Consider the following 19,450-nt stretch of genomic DNA (forward strand, 5'->3'; position numbering starts at 1 on the left):
AACTTTAGCTAATCGGAAAAATGGCATTTCAATTCTATTCCTGTTCCATCCATTCAACTCATACCCATATTAAACGGCTGCTACAACATCACACTTTCAATGGTCTTTGTTTTATTCATTCTTCTAGAAAGATCTATACGTATATTATGTATCATCGTATGTATGGATTAATATTTACTTTTTTCTTCTTACGTTCACATCGAAGCGAGCGCGGGTCCTTGATATGAATGGTCATATAATTTTGAATTCCGTTTTAAACCACTTGTAGAGTTATTTTAATGCTTTATTTCACTGAAGCTGAAGTCGATATATGACATTTATTTTACCGTATTCACAGCAAATTCTTGTAAATACCCTTGTTTTACTATTTATATCAGAAATTTCTTTGTATTTACGACTTGTTCAGGCTGATATGATGTGACACCTTTGTAGTTGATGAAAAGAGAGAAATATTCTGTGAACTTTTCATGTAATTTATGTTGTAAATTTATGTCTCGTTAGCCTACATGGGTTCACTCTCTAAACATATTATAATACCAAACAATAGTACATCTAGTATCTAGTATTTTTTCAACTATTTATAGAAGAAGGATTTAATTTCAATTCTATTTTTTTTAAGTTTTTTCTTTAGTATAGGTAAACATAAATAAATCTAATTTAAGTAGGTACAAATGTTTTCTATACCTAATTATGTGCGAATAATTTATGTAGCTTAAACCTTCTGATCTGCTAAAATGTAAAACCAAATTAATACCTTCTTAATAGACATATTTTAATTATTATTTCATAAGTTCTTTCAGTTATATACAGTAAAACAACGAAATATTATTGAAATCAATAAAACAAAAATGCACATATTTTAACATTTTTCAAAATTGCTACAACATAAAATAAAAGTACACATCTCTCTTTAAAAATATATTACTAACATTCCTAACTCTATGGCAATGGTATCTTCATCATTAAATCCAAACTAACTTTACATTTTTGGCACCTTTACACTAACTAAAAGGGTCTAATGTATCTGTACTAAGTACTGTATAACTTGATACAAAAATTCAATTTTAAACGGGCACATAGGATGTTTAGCTCTGCACTGGTCTGAATCTTTTATTCCTCCCGCCTGTTTTCCATAGTGGTAAGCATTCTTGAAAACGTCCAATGCAGCTACGTCTTCTTCTTTTGGTTCGAGTCTGAAAATAAAAATCAACTTTAAATTTTAAACGTACAGTTTTGTAGAAGAATAAACAGTTTTTAAGTTCTTAAATTTTAAAATTTTATTTTTTGACTTAGAAGTGTGTTTATTCAATCGTTTTCCGTATAAATAAGCAAAACTATCAATACACAAAAGTATATAATATACAAAATTAGATTTTAGCTAATGATGCTTCTTGCTCACTGTTTTGGAAAGTTTTAAGTTGTTTTCAAGGTTCTTATTCTATTCATTCTACGATATCATCTGATTGGAATCAGAGAAAATATTATAAGCATCCGTTCATCCGTTCTTGCGTAATAAGAGGTGTAAATCGCTCGGCTTCTTTTCCATAATGTCAGGTTATATGGTGAAACAACTATAAACTATTGATAAAACTACTTTTATAAGCATATCCTTTTTATGTTATGTTAATATTATATAATGCTTCAAGCATAAAGTACATTACTAATAGTACCTATTAATAATAGGTTGGTAATAAAATAGCAAGTTTGTATATACTTCTGTAGGAAGAAAGCGTGCTTTAAATAACCCAGACAACATTTCCATCAGTTCAATGTAATTTCTCCACTCGAATATTTTACTTGGCTGAGCTTCAATCAAACTTGGCAAAATTTAATTATTACTCTGAAAGAAGAGTGGTATGAGAAAGACCTGTCTCGAGAAAGTTACAACTTATATCGTATAATAGTTGTCTAGGATTTCATTCGAATGATTGGAGTTTGGAAGAAGTAGGTAAACGCGATGCCGTTAAATGTCATATTTCATGAGTTACCGGGAAAAACCGTTTACCAGCGACTTCTAGAATTTTCCACGGAATGCCTGTCATTCTATATTAAGACTGAAATGTAACGAAGCGTTTTCATTTTATGAGTCAATGACACTATGGAATGACATAATGGAACTTTCGAACGTTTATTTATTTATTAATACTTTATTGCTGTGAAAAAATTACAAATTGAGACTTAATCTAGGATACATTGTAACAAACGGCGGCCTTGTCGCTAAATTTCTTCCAGACAACCGGTTGTACAGGCGCATGCTGTGTTAACCTCTAATTATGTGTTACTTTATCGCAAGAACTATAATATGTTATGTAATATTTATATTTAAGAATCATTGTTAACAAAATATGTTGGTTGACCTAATAAATAAATAAAATAAAATACAGAGAGAAATTACCTAAGTATACAATATACAAAATTAAAATTTTTATAAATAGCAATACTATCGACTTTGATTTGTTGAATCATAAGTACTTATTCGTTTTTTTTTATAATTTAACGTGCCATATTCAAAAGTTTGATAAAGTTCTAAGATTATTCAAAACTTTCTTCAACTTTCCAAGCTTTATACCTTTTTCAAATAATGAAGTCTCAAAAGTCGGTCGTAACTTAATTCGATTAAAATTAATTATAGATATAATATTATTTTAATTAGAGGTTTGAAGTTTTTTGGTTAGTTTTTTCATTGTAATTATTCAAATTATTTTTTCTTTCTTTTACATTATGCCTTAAACTAATTTGTGATTGGAACACCCTAGTAAGCAATTAAAATGCTTGTGTCAGAAGGTTCCGCACTTCCTTAACACTAAATTACAGAAACAGAAATAAAACAATATGAATGAATACAATGCAAAAACATAAAAGAAAAGTAAGAATTTAATTAAATCTCTGTGTGAGTGTGTTTATCGAAGAATAAATATCCGAATAAAATATCTAAAATTAATGAGTCAAGTATGGCTAAATGTTATGGAGGTATTGAACGAAATCTTATAAGTTATATCTGAATATAAGGAAATAATAAATCAAAGTATCTTTTTCCCGATGCGTATATTTTATTCCAGCCTATAAATAATCCATTTGCATACCCAATTTCTGCCAAATACAAATACAAACTTAATATGTATTTTTTCGTGAAATAGCAACATAAATCTTCACATCATTATCCGTATTAATACATGTCTGAAGATAAAATATATTATATTGTAATTTATACAAATCGCTATCGGATTTTAAACTGAGCTATTTTATAATTAAGAGATATTATTTTGGTTTTTATTCTAAGTGGCAACTTAATACTTTATTTATTGGTTCTTCCTTTTGCAGGCTATTGAAGGCGAAGACTAAAAAAATTGTTTTAAATTTCTTCTTTTTTTAATGTGCATTGTCATTTCCCTTTGTTTATGTAAAATAATATTATTACTTCCAAATTATGTGAAATTATTCCAAGGAAGATGTTCCGCAAATTCTTTGAATTCGTAACGTGATTTATCGTCCTATTATCGTACTTTAATAACATTGAGATTTTTTGGTATTTTGTCTTTACAATTCTTGTTGATTTTTCTTTGTTGAAACAAAGAACATATTTTCTTAAGGGCGTATTCAGAAAGAAAGCTGGAAACTTATAAGCGCTTATCGGCGCTTGTCAGCGCTGGTAACCCGCGCTGGAAAATATATGAACACGCGCCGAAAATAGGTGTATGAAGCGCTGAACGGCGCCGACAAGCTTCAACCCGTGCTGGTCAGCGCTGGGCGCTGCCATATAAATATTTGTCTTGATCTGCTTCAACCTGCTTCCTTTGTGTAGAACGAACAAGCGCTGACAAGCGCCGGTAAGCGCTTATAAGTTTCCAGCTTTCTTTCTGGATACGGCTTTAGACTGTAACCATATTTAACGTTAAAACGAAAACATTGTTGGGCTTGTTATGCGAATATTTGGCGGTTACTTATGGATTAAGATATCATATTTTGTAAAGATTAAAATAGTACAACTATCTCTAGTTAACTATTCATTTAGTATTCATAAAAAAATGTGAAGTATTTTCTATATATTATGTAGTAACAGATGCATCGTTTCTTTTATTTTATTTGATAAAAATATCATCCTGCACTTGTAACATAACAAATCTCGAAACACAGCATGAACAATAAAATAATCGGATTCCAGTAGTCACAAAAAATGAAAGATCAATGTGAAATTGTATGCTCATTATCCCTATAATTCAATCTGCATACGAGAATGGAAGTCGAACTTGCAAAAACAGAACATGAAAATGTTCCCAAAAATTACAATATCTATACAGAATGTCCTATTTTTTTCGCATTTACATAATCAGTGTATATGAAACTATAAGTTGCATTGGGCATTGTGCTTCACCGGCTTGACACCCTGTATAAAATTTATAAATTGCACAACTAACACATCTATATTCCTAGTAATTTAGGTATACATAAAATAAGGCCATGCATGCTTGTAAACCGGATCGATTACATAAATTGTTGCGAATCGATTAAAATTCCGTCCTCGGTCGCACAGGCTGACTGAAAAAACACGTTTTATATTCAGTAAAACCTACATCAATATATTGTTTTTAGATTGACGGACGGCTCTAATCCGTAAGCCACGAAAGGCGGGAAAAATATTGTCCTATAAACTTTAAAATGCCATGGAAAATGTTGAGAACTAGACTACATAAGCCAAGTTTCATTACGTCAAGGGTTATTACCCGTAGTTTCGGGATAATTATGGCAAACCTTAACATTAATAATCTAATTAGAACTCTGATGAGATCATTCTAACTTTGGACATTTTAGAGGACCCACTGTTTACAGAGTTGCCTCAAACGTCTACAAAACGTTTAGGTCCCTTTATAATTTAAAAAAAGAGCTTACGAAGTTAATAATGTGATTTGGAAACATTTTATTTGCTTTGCCTTTAACTATGAATAGTTATAATAATGAATGTGCGCTTTCGTTGAAAATTAGTGGCGTGGGTAATGTGGACAGGTTATTAGATATTAAAGATGGACTAAATGAGACTTGTGACTTTTGCCTCTAGCTCGTGTTAAAGAGAGTGTAGTAGCGATGGTCTCTCTAGTACGTAGTACAAACCTATTAACTCAATGTATTAAAGGTAGAAAACTTTTCCCCAAATGTAAACATTAGAATATGTAAATTGGTCAAATAGTGTTTCATACCTGTCTTAATGTACCTACCCATTTCAGTATGAAAATGTATGTTGTAATAAATTTCATGTAAATTAATAATGTATTCATTTTTATTAGAATGAAGCATGAAGAAGCGTGAATAATGTGTACTTTAAGAATTCATATAGCATAAATCCTGCGAAATGAGGATGTTGTCTTACATAATTGTTTGCGTAAGCATTTCTAAGGTTGCTATCATTTTTGTCGGTACATTACCTTTTATTCTCCTAACAATTACATTATAATACTATTATTTTGTAGTCTGACAACTAATTTTGTTTCAATATAAACGTGAACGTTGTAAAATATTCCGTTAAGAAACATAATTTCGACGTCTATTATTTTCAATAGAATTTTCCCAAATGAGATTACAATATATTTTGTTGTAACTATGAAGGACTAGAAATATACTTTAAAATTTTAAATATTAACTAAATATAGCCAGTAATTAAATTACTAAAAGGTGTGGTGTGGAAAACCAGTGACGAAATGATTTATATGAAAATGATTTCAATGTTATTAATTATTGAAGATAATCGTATTTAATCATTGGATCATTTTTAAATATTAATTATTATAAATATTTCTGGAAAATTTTCACACACGGAACAATCTGATTACAGGCTAAGTTTTCGCTTGTGTTATGGAAACCAGATGGCTGATAGACATACATAATATATAATTTTAAATAAATACTTATATATAGATAATTAACACCCAGACACAGCTAACTTCCATGTTCACCACACAAATATTTGCCCTGGGTGGGAATCGAACCCATGACCTCTGACTCGGAAGGCAGGGTCACTAACAACTATGCTAACCGGTCTGTCGGTATGTCATTAATTTATCTATAGGTACTCAAACTTAGACATTTATTTATTCAATTAGACTTCTTTTAGAAGCACTTTCGAAACGTCAATACATATTTTTAACATTTACCACCGATTCGGAAATTAGTATCTATGGAGAAGAAACGGCAAGAAACTCTATAGTTACTCTTTTAAAATCATATCAATTTTACAATTCAATTTTACATATAATATAGTAACTTATATCTAACTACATAATATGCCAAAGAACTGCCTGTCCTGTGGTTCTTACGCGACAACCCTCCATGGATTTTTATCTATCTAAAATTATAAAGCTGATGAGTTTGTTTGTTCTAACGCACTAATCGCGGGAACTACTGGTCCGATTTGCAAAATTATTTTGGTGTAAGATAGCCCATTCATCGAGGAAGGCTTTAGGCTATATTATATCATCTCGCTACAACCAACAGGAGCCGAGCACTGAGGGTAAAACTGCGGAGCACAGCTAGTATATAATATGAAGTTAATACGTATTATTACATACGTGTTTATATGAACTTACGTAAGCATTTGTATGAAGTCCTCTCTCAGTTGGTTGTTCGGCGGACGCGCTCCGAGATCACAGAAAATGTACCGAGTACATTGTATTGTGTCGTAATGGAGTATTCTTCCCCAGCGAACGTTCACTTTCTGTAAATGATTTAATTTTTATCGATATTACATCATAAGTATAAAGTTAATATAAATCTCGTAGTATTGAAGGATAGGGAAAAGATTATTTATTTCCATATTATATTGTATTCTCTTTGTACATAATCTTGATCTATATAGGACACACTACCTAACATACAATGGTAAGTATATATTTATTTTATCGTAATATGTATCGAATTGACCCATCTGCCTCGATTTTATAAAATTGCCATAGTATCAAAACAACCATTATAATCTATGTCAAAACAGATTTCCATTCAGGTAGGGATAAAATATATACTCTAAAAAAAGCTATCGCAAAATGAGCTATAAAATTTTTAGCTTCGAAATTAATGCCATTTTATTTACCATTAAATACACGGAGCATTAAACAGTCCTGTTCAATTAAAAGTTCCGTTAAAAGTCAAGATTTATTGCCGACCTCTTCACCTTTGTCCTTTGCAACGATTATAATTTATTAAAATTAAAAAGTTTCACGTTTACTGTTATTATTGGATATATTGACGATAATTTTCTTTATATAACCTTTCAATTTTGTTAAAATCTTTTCTAAAGCTATTTAATAATATAAATAAAAAAGCATCGTTTCGAAACCAAACTACTAAATCATATCACGAGTACCTATTATAACTCGACCATAAATTACAGATTAGAACTGTTTAATTTCAAAAATTATTCAACGCATATTTACTTTAAGCTTAATAACTAATTCACGAACAAAAATACATAGATCATTAGCGAGCGTTGATTTATCCCTAACAAGGCGCTTATAAAACAAAAGTAAATAACCACGACAGAAGGAACAAAGAACATAAAATGCGTAAAGAACATGGCTTAGCTAGAGCTGTGTATTTATGGCACTGATTTCCAGCCGCACTCGACTCGGGGACTCGGGAACAATTATTTTTCGCCTGAAGCCGAGTAAAAGACACTTCTATAGCGTGCGAGTACATTGTCAGGTAGCAAGAGCATTAATTATAAATTAAGTTGAGCTCTATTACGATCGTTTTACTGCAAGAAAGGGCAAACGGGCACGCTCGTTTTATATTGCAAGTGATCTGATCTAGCGTCTCTTATTATCTGAACGTAGAAATTTAACCCTAGAAGCCTAATCTATATAGAACGTACACAAAGCCTAAATATACGTCTCAGAGGCGTACACATATAAAAGCCCTTATTTTAGGTATATTGTTTAATTATTATTGTTTTAATAAAGCGGAAATTTGAATTTGGGAAATAAACTAAAAATAAAACCACACTGTTATCAATTATAACTATAATTACAGTTGCTTGTTACAACATAAAAATCAATATGCATAAATTGGAACAAAAATATTAACTTCCTAAAAATCAACTAAAACATACATTTTTTTTATATAGTTAGATTTTTAGATCAAACATTACAACTAACCAGTCTTTAGAGGACTAGATTAACTTTAGGAATAGACTACACATAAATACACCTTGTGCCCGCCATACACAGATTTTTTACATTTATATACACTCTAATTTTGACATTCATGGTTGGATTAGTTTCTTTAGAGGGCTCAGATTCTTGAAATGACGCAACGAATTCAGACACCTCATAATTTTCGTCTTCACTTTGAACGTCGTCGATAATCTGGTCATCCTCAACTTTGGAATCTGAATCCTCGTGAGGACTGTCTTCTCCGTTGAAAATTGTGATAATGTCGTCTTTATTGAATATATTTGACCGTAACATATTTATAACTGAAACAATGTCGAAAAAAGATATAAAATACACGAAAAACAATCAAAAGTAAAATCACTTAATCTTTATCATCATTTAGTTGAAAGTTACACAAAGCCTAAACATACGTCTCGCAGGCGTGCAACACTTCGATAAATAAAAAATGGCGGGACTTACCTTAACGATACAGGCACCGTCCTCTAGCTCCCGTTGACCACTGAGATAACTAAAGAGGATGACGCACTAGCTTTAACCGTTAAAAAGAGACATCCGATATTCGAAATCGTATACGCCTCGCAGGCGTAGATTAGGCTTCTAGGGTTAATACTACATTCTTGGAAAATGTTCTCGATATTATTTAAATCGATGTGAATAAATTAATTAATTACAAGAACATGAAATACTTGAAACATAATTTATGGAAAATTCAAATAGGTAATTAAAATCAATACACATATTATATTGTGTATAGGTTGGCTTCATGGAATTATTCCTTTAAATGGTTCCAAGAAAATTCGGTGAACAAACAGACCCGGGATCATTCGATCGTGAAACTGAGTAAATATAATATTATGTTATTGGATTCATGTGGACAAATTAATGTCACTTTAATATTTGTTAGGGAAATATTTGAAAACTCTATAAAAACACGTTTACTCTCTTTAAATAATTTCTATCTTATATATTTGATGTTAAACTCAAACTCAAACTCAAACATTTATTTATTCAATTAGACTTCTTCGAGAAGCACTTTTGAAACGTCAATACATATTTTTATCATTTACCACCGATTCGGAAAGCAGTATCTATGGAGAAGAATCGGCAAGAAACTCCATAGTTGCTCTTTTAAATCATTTCAGTATTACAATTTAATTTTACAAAATATGTAAGTAACCGTACGTATATATTATCATAATATGCCAAAGAACTGTCCTGCGGTTCTCACGCGACAACCCTCCATGGGTTTTTATCTTCCATATATTCCTTAATGCTGTAATAGGCTCTCTGAACTAAGACGTTTTTTACATAATTCTTAAATTTAGCACTACTAAACTCTTTAATACTATGAGGAATTTTGTTGTAAAAAAGTATACCTTGACCCATAAATGAATTTTTAACTTTAGCTAACCGGTAAAATGGCATTTCAATTTTATTACTGTTCCTTGTGCCATAACAGTGTCTATCTCCTACTCTTGTGTGTAAGTCTGCGTTTTTGTGTACATATAAAATATTATTAAATATATACTGTGATGGTACAGTGAGGATACCAGTATTCTTAAAGAGATCTCTTAGTGAGTCCCTAGCACGTAAATTATATATAGAGCGTATGGCTCTTTTCTGTAATATAAATATAGTTTCAATATCTGCAGCCCTGCCCCATAGAAGAATTCCATAGGACATAATGCTATGAAAGTAGCTAAAATAAACCAATCTAGCCGTGTCTACATCGGTGAGATACCTTATTCTTCGAACTGCATATGCAGCTGAACTAAGCTTAGCAGCGGTGGCGGCAACATGGGCCCCCCATTGTAACTTCTCATCTAGTGTCAATCCAAGAAAAACAGTAGAATCCACAGGGTATAATACCTCCCCGTTTAAAATAATATCCCTTTTTACCTTTTTTACATTTGGAAGGATAAATTCTACACAATTTGTTTTTTTTGCATTTAATAATAAATTATTAGCAGTGAACCAATTGGATATGCGTAAAAGAGCAGAGTTTACTTCGTCAACGTTTGAGTCATGTCTATCCACATTAAATATTAATGAGGTATCATCTGCAAACAGTACTATTTCACACATATCCTGCAAATAATAAGGTAGGTCATTAATATATACTAAGAACAAAAACGGTCCTAAGATAGATCCCTGCGGAACACCTATGTTAATCGGCGCACCGCGAGATTTCTCTCCATTAACAACAACGGTTTGTACCCTGTTCTGAACATATGAAGCTATGAGGTCCTGAGATAAACCTTTAATACCATAAAAATTTAGTTTCCGTAATAGAGTGGTATGTTCTACACAGTCAAAAGCCTTAGAAAGGTCACAGAATATCCCTAAAGCATTCTTTGAATTTTCCCATGCTTTATATATATGTGATAAAAGAGCTATTCCAGCATCAGTAGTAGAGCGCCCCTTTGTGAAACCAAACTGTTTGGCGTGCAGTAAACCATTTGATACAAAATGACTACATAATTGGTTTAAAATTAATTTCTCGAAGACTTTGCTCAAAGTTGGTAAAATGGAAATTGTCCTATAGTTATTACAGTCTTCCTGGTCACCACTTTTAAATAAAGGAATTACTTTACTTAACTTTAATAAATCAGGGAATATACCACAGTCACAACATAGATTAAATATAAACGCTAAGTGGTTGGCAATGTTTTCTATAATATTATTTACTAAATTTACAGACATTCCCCAGAGATCACATGTTTTTTTTTAAGTTTAATGTTTTAAAAGTTTTAACAATTTCCTCTGCAGTCACATGTCGCAATTCAAATAATACATTACACTCAGCAACATGGTCCCTCAAGTAGGACTCCGCAAGCGCTGATGACGAATTTAATTTTTCGGTAATACTAACAGGGACACTACTAAAAAAATCTTCAAAAGCAAGCGCAACATCAGCACTTTTGTCAATGACCCTACCAGCATTAACAAGTTTTATGGTACTATTTGATTGGCTTTTGCCCATTTCACCATTAATAATTGACCAAACCGTTTTAACTTTGTTATCAGAGTTGCGTATTTTATCTCTGACATACAAGCACTTGGCAGTGAAACAAACTTTTTTAAAAGTTTTTGAATAATTTCTAACATAACTAAGAAATGACATGTCTTTGTTATATTGCTTCATGCCATATAACTCATATAAAACATTCCAGCATCTGTGTATACTAGGTGTTGCCCATTGGCTAAATGGTAAATCCTTGGTAATACTTAAAGATTTAACTTTAAAGATTTTTTCAAACTCATTATGAATTAAATTAAAAAGATTTGTAAACATTTCACAAGGATTATTATGAAAGGATTGATCATTCAGGCCAGGCAATTTATTATTAATATTATCTCTAAATTTATGAATGCCTTTTTTAGTTATAGGCCTAACATTAATTCTTTTAAATGTAGGTATGCAATCCCATTCAAAAACTACTTTCTGGCCACAGTGATCCGAAGTCAGTGTATTGAGAATATTTTTTTCTAAAAAGTTACAATCACAGTAAACATTATCAATACAAGTTGCAGAACTAGGTGTAATTCGTGTGGGTTCATCAAAAAGTTTATGTAAATTAAATGATTGAAATAAATTAACTATTCGTGTTGCCGTTTGTGTGTGTGAAAGTAAATCAATATTAAAGTCTCCACATACTATAACCTTCTTTTCACTTCTGCTCAAACGCTTTAATATTTCTTCCATGACTGTCTCAAACATATTATAGTCACTGGAAGGAGGCCTATAAACGCAAACAATAATGTAACGCTCAAGTTCAACACAGGACAGTTCAATGGTGCGTTCTACAGATAGACTAACAATGTCAGTTCGTTCTTTGCATTTTACACTATTGTGTACAAAAATGAGAGAACCTCCATGAATACCATGTTTCCTAAAGTATATACTTTTTAACTCATAATTATCAACATTTATTAACAACTGACATTGTTTAAGCCAATGTTCTGTTACACAAAAAACTTTAATACTATAATGATTTAAGAATAATTCTATTTCTAATAATTTGCTAGCCAAGCCTTGAATATTTTGATGTACAATGGAAAAAGGCTGCTTAGCTGTTGTCTTACATACTAGTTTAAATCTAGCTTAGGGCTAAATTTTCTGTCAACACTTAACCTAGGTTGGTGTATATAGTTACTACTACATAAAATTATAGTAGATCGATGGTCTGATACAGAACATGTACCAGACTGGTTAATAATTTTATATGCTATTAACATAGCAAGTTCTTTCTTATATCTAAATGGCAGATACACTGTATTCTTTGTCATACAAAAAGATTTTATACAGGAATTTAAGTCAAAATATATAAATGCATCACTATGATGATTTGTTAAATTATACAATTTCAAGTTAATATTATAGATAAACCTATATTGATTTTGTGTCAAACCAGGCAAATACGGTAATGTACACAACATAAATTTACATTTTGTCTCACCACTAATTTTTAACATTTTTTGAAATCCTATATCAATGTCATGTTTTTTTAAATTAAAACTATCTCCGTATAATATAATAACAATACTATTTTCATTAAAACTAAAATTATCTAATGAATTCATGATATATGTAAATGAACTATTAGGAGTGCAAAAATTAGTAACTTTATGCCCTAAGTTGTTAAGCAAAGCGCCAAAACCCTGACCTATATTATCTGACAACACAATAATTTCCTGCATGGAAAGATGTTTTGTTTTACTAGATGAAAGTGTTGCCGTTGGTTGAATACTATGTATGTTAGTGCAGTCAATGGTCTTATGGGGCGACGGTTGCTCATTGTCACTTATGGAACACTTACATACATAGTTATTGGTCAGAGACTCGAAGCGTTCCATATTTTCATTGCTTAACTTTAATATATAATCTGCCTCTTTTATGTGTTCATTAATTTGTAACTGGGCAGCAGAATATTTTTGGTTGAGGTCATATAATGTATCATTTAATGAGTCTATTTTCTCCTTAAGTTCTGTAGTTTCTACTATTGTGTTTCTATGTCTATAAACATAAAAGAATCGTTAAAATTAATCGAGTATTTTTCATTTCATAAATGAATGAATTCTTTTTATGCGCTTGTAATAAAAGTTTTACGATCAAGTCATTAACTAATGTTATTACAATAAAATATTATGTCTGTGTTAAATTTGTAAAATTTACGGCATTTCTAAATCGTTTGAGATTCAAAAGATCAAATCCTCAACATTAATCAATTCATTACTATCACACCGCTCATGTATAAATGCGAGTTATCATAACGGTTGAAAATGATAGACTATTGTTTAAAATGTAGGTTCCACGTGTAATATGAAGAATTTAAAGACATAAAATATAAACTAATACCTATTATAAAAAGAAAACATTTATGTGTTTGTGTGTATGTTTGTAATGTTTTCACACAAAAACTACTGGACCGATTCCAAAAATTCTTTCACCAGCAGAAAGCTATATTTTTCCTGAGTCACAAAGGCAACATTTTATTTCGTTTTTCTTTCAGGTCAGCCTGGGCGGGGCCGGGACGAGCGGCTAGTAAATAATAACTTACTAGATGAACTAGGAGATCCTATATTTTGTCTTACAAAGTGCCGTGTATAGAAAATTCAATACAATATGATACATCTAAGTATATAATTAAACTCGTAAAAAAAAGACGTGTGGCACTCGAAGACTGCCGCGGTGAAGCTATTGCATAGCATGCCTTCAAGCCACACCTCCGAGCCCGTCGGAGTTGGGAGCGTGAGGTATTTTCGTTACCGAATTTCTCGATAGAAGCTATGCAATAGCTTAAAATGAATCGCCAAATGTGTTACGTAAAGAGTCTTCGTGCGTCGATAGCGGCTCGATCAATTCGGCAAAATTTCAACGTTTTTGTTTTTGTTTGCACAAGGAAGGTTCTGATGGATAGAAAATACTACAACTTAAGGCAGAAATAGTCTACAGGAGAAGCTAGTATTTTAATAAATACTTACATGTTTTACAGAGTTGAGGTCCCGTTTGAACAAAAACCGGAAGACTCTTGCAGCAGTAATGGCTTGGTAGTCCTTCACGAGGATATGTATGCAGTACAGGACTCCAATCAGAAGACCAAGAAGAATAATTAGCCTAAAAATAACTGTACTTTATTATAAAATTCATAATATTACTATGTCAATTATAATAATTCGATAATAAGAAATTTTGTATCCATGCTTAATTAAAAAATATTTTAATTTTTTAATTCAATTTAAATTTTTTATAGTTATCGATGAAATAGTATCTAAATAACCATTATCATCAAGAAAACATAGATTTCCAGAGAGCTGAAATAAAATCTATCGTAGAAACATCTTGGTTTCAGTTAGTCTTAAAATCCAATGGAGAAATCGTATCAAATTATAGTTAACTAACAATTTAATTATAAATAGGTTTGAATTTACATTCAAAATCTTACTTCTCCTCAGTTTCTTCTCATTCAAAAGTGATAAATATTAAATTTAATTTTCATATATAAGTATATATTTCAAGAACACTCGAAAACTATTTCATTTCGCGTTCAAACTGTGGAACGAAAGTATCTCCATTTTTAAAAGAAGTGCTATCAAAACTTATATTTACTTCATAAGTGAACAAAATATAATATGCATTTCTGATGTTTTAATACCTATAATTATTAGTAGATTGATTTTCTTTTTATAAAATGACTTTGAATTCGTAAATATATTTTCTAAAGAAAGATTGATTGCTCAAGTTCTACCTTGACTTGTAAAGTTAAGATTAGGGCCAAGTTGAAATTAATTTAATGTACCGCCGTCCTATTTTCATTTTATTTGTCAACCCGAGAAGTAGGTATCCTTGTTTCGTAAAATAAAATAAAAGCAATAATAACATTTTTTTTTTCATAATATTTTACAGTTTTACACCCTTCCTCTCTATCTATACTAATATTATAAAGCTGAAGAGTTTGTTTGTTTGTTTTAACGCGCTAATTTCAGGAACTACTGGTCCGATTTGAAAAATTCTTACGGTGTTAGATAGCCCATTTATCTATAGGCTTTATATCATCACGCTAAGACCAACAGGATCAGAGCCACATGGGTGATCGGAACAGCTAGTAGGTAATTCATATTGTATCCACTAATAAAATCTCTATAAATAGAGAAATTATAATTCACATTGAAAATTATTAAGAGTATAGGTAACTACGTGAAAATATATTATTAAAATAAAATTTAATGTTATTTTCTTTTAAAATATATCAGGTTGTTACAAACGACATATTTGAAAAAGTGTATCATGGTCCTTAACTGCCATTTTCTTTTTTAATAATCTTGACATGCGTATAATTCAGTAACTCACTCAATAAATTACAATACAATTATTTCAATTTTAAATCGATTATCTGTATGCTACATTCGACATTTTTTTACATTGTATACATTTTTATACATATCCTAGGCATATCATATGAGGCTTATGGCAGTGGACAAGTATAGGCTGACAATGATGATGATGATGCATATCATAATTTGCATGCCTTCTGTCAGTCACGTAAAAATTCTCAATGTTAATTAACCTAATAACAAAAACATATCACATACAAACTTCAACATATTAAAACCAATATTTCAAACGCTTAGGTTCAAACGTATTTGGTATTAATAAAATATAATATATTGAGATCGAGTTATTTGATAGGTACTGACAGTAGCTATGTCATAATAATGACGGGTATTCAAACAAAAAAGACGTGCGAGTTTCAAGGATTGATTTCACATTTATTAATATTATGCTTTTGTTCTTTTTATTTAATAATATGCCAAAACTAAACATCATTTTAAAAGAAATTACTGAAGATAACGAGATAATTGAATGTTATTTTATTTATGTAGAGTTTAAATTACATTTCTATAGCTTTTTACAAGAATCAGCGTAGAACAAGAAGGGCTTTTTGCAAACCTTTCCTGGGAACACTTTACTGCTAAAGATTTTATGAATGATGAATTTAAATTTCTAGAAATAAGTTCTTATAACAATAAACATCTAGGAAAAGGACTTCTGAACGACTTCGTTCATCCAACAATATTTTTTAAATACAGTTTAAATCCATACTAATATAATAAATACGAAAGAAACTCTGTCTGTCTGTCTGTCTGTTGCTCAATCGCCTAAACTACTGAACCAATTTTCATGAAATTTGGTATGAAGATATTTTGATATCCGAGATAGGACATAGGCTATCCCGGGAAAATAACGCAATCCCGGAAACCCCACGGGAACGGGAACTATGCGGTTTTTCTTTGACTGCGCGGGCGAAGCCGCGGGCGGAAACCTAGTGTTGAATAAATTTATAATTTATATGGGAATTTCTATATTTTTCCCTCTTAAAATAAACAAAGCATTTTCTTTGCTATAAAAAATTAATTCATGCGTTTTTAATAAATTTAGTTTTGTTGAGCAAACCTCATTATAAATATTTCTTCTCTTAGAAGTGTTTTTAAAAATTGAACAGTTGTTTTCCTCAAATATTATAATATTATACACTGCACTTACTTAACTCCCATTTTATAAATTATTTGATACACTAAACTAAAACAAGTGGTTACACTCACAATCTGACTTAATTTGAAAATGCTTTTCTGCATATCCTGAGTCACACTTCTTACATCTTTAGTGTAACCCGCCCATAATGAATACAATAGACATTTAAATACAGTTGTGAGTAAATTGCATACATTTAAAGTTGGTCGGTTAACATGGGCCTATACGGGGAGGAAAGTTGGCGCGAAAACCACCGAGACGAGTTTTTGATTTGATTTCCGCTATAGATTATTGTGCGGTTTGCAGAACTGGCATAATAATACAAATGAATTATATAAATATTGATGACTATTTATATAATAATGTAAATGAAAGTGCAGTTGATATTTTATTTTCATTCTATCACAAGAGAATATATCAACATAAACTCAATGAGAAACCCAAATGAAAAAAATTCATAGTGTATACCAAAACTGTACGTACCGCTACTATAGTGGTACGCACACGTAACTACACGTATCACAATTTAAAAATAATCAAAGAAGTTAAATTCAAAAAGTTTTAGTTCAATTTAGATTTTAGACCAACAAAACGGACAGCCAGTTGACTTATATAGTTCATAGTACAGTCCGTAGTGGCAAGCCAACTGGCACATATTTCGGTCAACGCGTTAATATTGCCATTCAACGCTGTAATGGTGCCAGTGTTTTTGTGCTCTCACAGCTCTGATGAAACGCTTTAACTGACGTTCCCGGAGAATGGTGGTTTTTAATTCGTACCGTTTTTCATTTGTTGCCGTGTAATCCAGTTTTTTAGCTTGTCTTAAGATTGATTTTTATTTTTACATAAAAATTGTCAAAAAAAAACTAGCAGGCCTGGAATGGGTTGATTCGGGATACAATAAAAAAATTGAATAATATTATACTTCAATCAGGAATAAGCCCCTATTTTGTGAAATCATTTTCGAAATTGGTTCAGTACATTATCTTATTTAATACAATCAAACAAATTAATTTAGATATAGAATAAACTTGTAAACGCATATGCACTCTCTGCGCAAGATAATCTTTTAAAGGTACAGTTTTAAGTAAACTAAGCGGTTTCTTACGTAAGCCTTTATCTTATAAAGTGATGTTTTTATGTCTCACGTATTCCTGTTTGTATGTCTAACAGGCTTGTAAATTGAATATAGTGTGTACTTATTACAATATTGCATAATACAAATTGCATACTGATTTTTCTTTATATTACGAAATTTTCATTTGTATGGTACTTATTTGTAGAAGCGTGTAGGTACTACCGTAGTATATTATTATTAGTCTGTGGTACTACTGATAAACTGTTTATTTAATTTTTTGTTATCCTGTAATATATTCATTTTAATTATCTAATTGGTAATAATATAATTTGTATAGATTGTTGTTATGAATAAAAAAAATATAAATAAAATTCTAATAATCAATAAAGTTCAATGGGCGTAATCACCACAGGAAAAATTTCGAAAAAATTCAACAACGGCATTTAATTTATTGTCAGTCACCTAATTCTCCAAGAAAGAGTATTTATTATTTTAAATATTTTGGATGAAATCTTGTTTTATAATATTCCTGTTGACAAATTCGTGGAATCGTTTAGTGGGTCCATCATAACGTCAGTTATACTGCCTATTATAAGTTTTTTTTTTTTATAAAAGGAAATCCTTGTATAGGATAACCACGACCTTCTGAGAAAATGTCCAATGGATATCATTCTACCGACTACACATCTACATTTACCTACCTTTCATCGCTGAGTGGCGGGTCCAAATTATTATTTAATAATCTGTTATACTTAGTGTTTTTAAAACTTATTATTTTGCTTATAGGGTTACTTTGTCTTTGATAAACTCTAATTAAATTGATTAATGAAAATAAATTTAGATAGGATTTCTATGGTGGAGAATTACGCTTTTATTGCACGTCTACCAATATTGTATATCATTCGAAATCAATTCAAAAAATCCTATCCTATATTATAGTGACATTGATTATTTTAAATTATATACTTTTTCTTAGTGTAAGTAGTTTTTCCAGAAATATTCTTAAGTAAAGTAAAAAGAGTGTGTATAATTATTATAAAGTTGTCAATGTGTGACAAGATAAAATACTTTAATTTACATGTTATTTTAATTACGCTTTGCAATTTAAATAATTACTCATATACGTAACACTAACAGGTATTACGTTAATGTATAGGTACTTAGAAATGTTATTATATGAGTAGGTAATGAATGTTATAATATTTTCTCTGATTGTACTGTCTCTAAGTAATAATTGTAGTAAGTAGAGATTGTATGTATTTTACAGTATAAGTATTATAATGTTTCTTGACCGACATAATATTTGAACGATATCAACTATAAATTACTTTCAAATTTCAATCAACAAGTAGTAGGTATTTGGTAGCTTTATTTAATAGCTATAAATTTCACACCTCCACCCGTCGGAGTGGGGAGCGTGAGGTTTTTTCGTTACGGAATTTCTCGATTCGGTCCCTGCGCTCAAGGCCCGCGATGCGTTTGGTAACTTAACATCATAGCGCCAGATCCGCATTCCCTTCGCTCTACCCAAAAGCCAGCGTCAATTATTGTTATCACTTGAACTTGATAAAGGGACAAATTTTTTGACTTTTAAATACTTCGATCATTTGAACATATTTTGACGTCTATTTTCATAGGTACATTATTTGTCATTTGAATCAAAGCCCATAATATGATAGTTTT

General features: G+C 30.7%; 1 protein-coding gene across 1 annotated transcript; it reads right to left on the reverse strand.

The window, feature by feature from the left end:
- Positions 1-884: 884 nt before the first annotated feature.
- Positions 885-16,767, reverse strand: LOC123693931. Its single transcript, XM_045639203.1, has 4 exons — positions 16,702-16,767; positions 14,142-14,274; positions 6,576-6,703; positions 885-1,193 (listed from the first exon to the last, which is right to left on the reverse strand). The coding sequence occupies exons 1-4, from the start codon at positions 16,710-16,712 to the stop codon at positions 1,016-1,018; spliced, it is 450 nt and encodes a 149-aa protein (XP_045495159.1). The 5' UTR covers positions 16,713-16,767; the 3' UTR covers positions 885-1,015.
- Positions 16,768-19,450: the final 2,683 nt, after the last annotated feature.

The sequence above is a fragment of the Colias croceus genome, chromosome 8, assembly GCF_905220415.1.
Source record: "Colias croceus chromosome 8, ilColCroc2.1".
In the NCBI taxonomy this organism is placed as follows: Eukaryota; Metazoa; Arthropoda; class Insecta; order Lepidoptera; family Pieridae; genus Colias; species Colias croceus.

What these genes read in the sequence shown, in the direction of transcription:
- LOC123693931 (XM_045639203.1), bottom strand. An exon ending in ACCTCAACTCTGTAAAACAT is followed by an intron (nt 6,704 to 14,141) that starts GTAAGTATTTAT and finishes AATCATTTACAG; the next exon opens with AAAGTGAACGTTCGCTGGGG. An exon ending in GACTTCATACAAATGCTTAC is followed by an intron (nt 1,194 to 6,575) that starts GTAAGTTCATAT and finishes TTTTATTTTCAG; the next exon opens with ACTCGAACCAAAAGAAGAAG.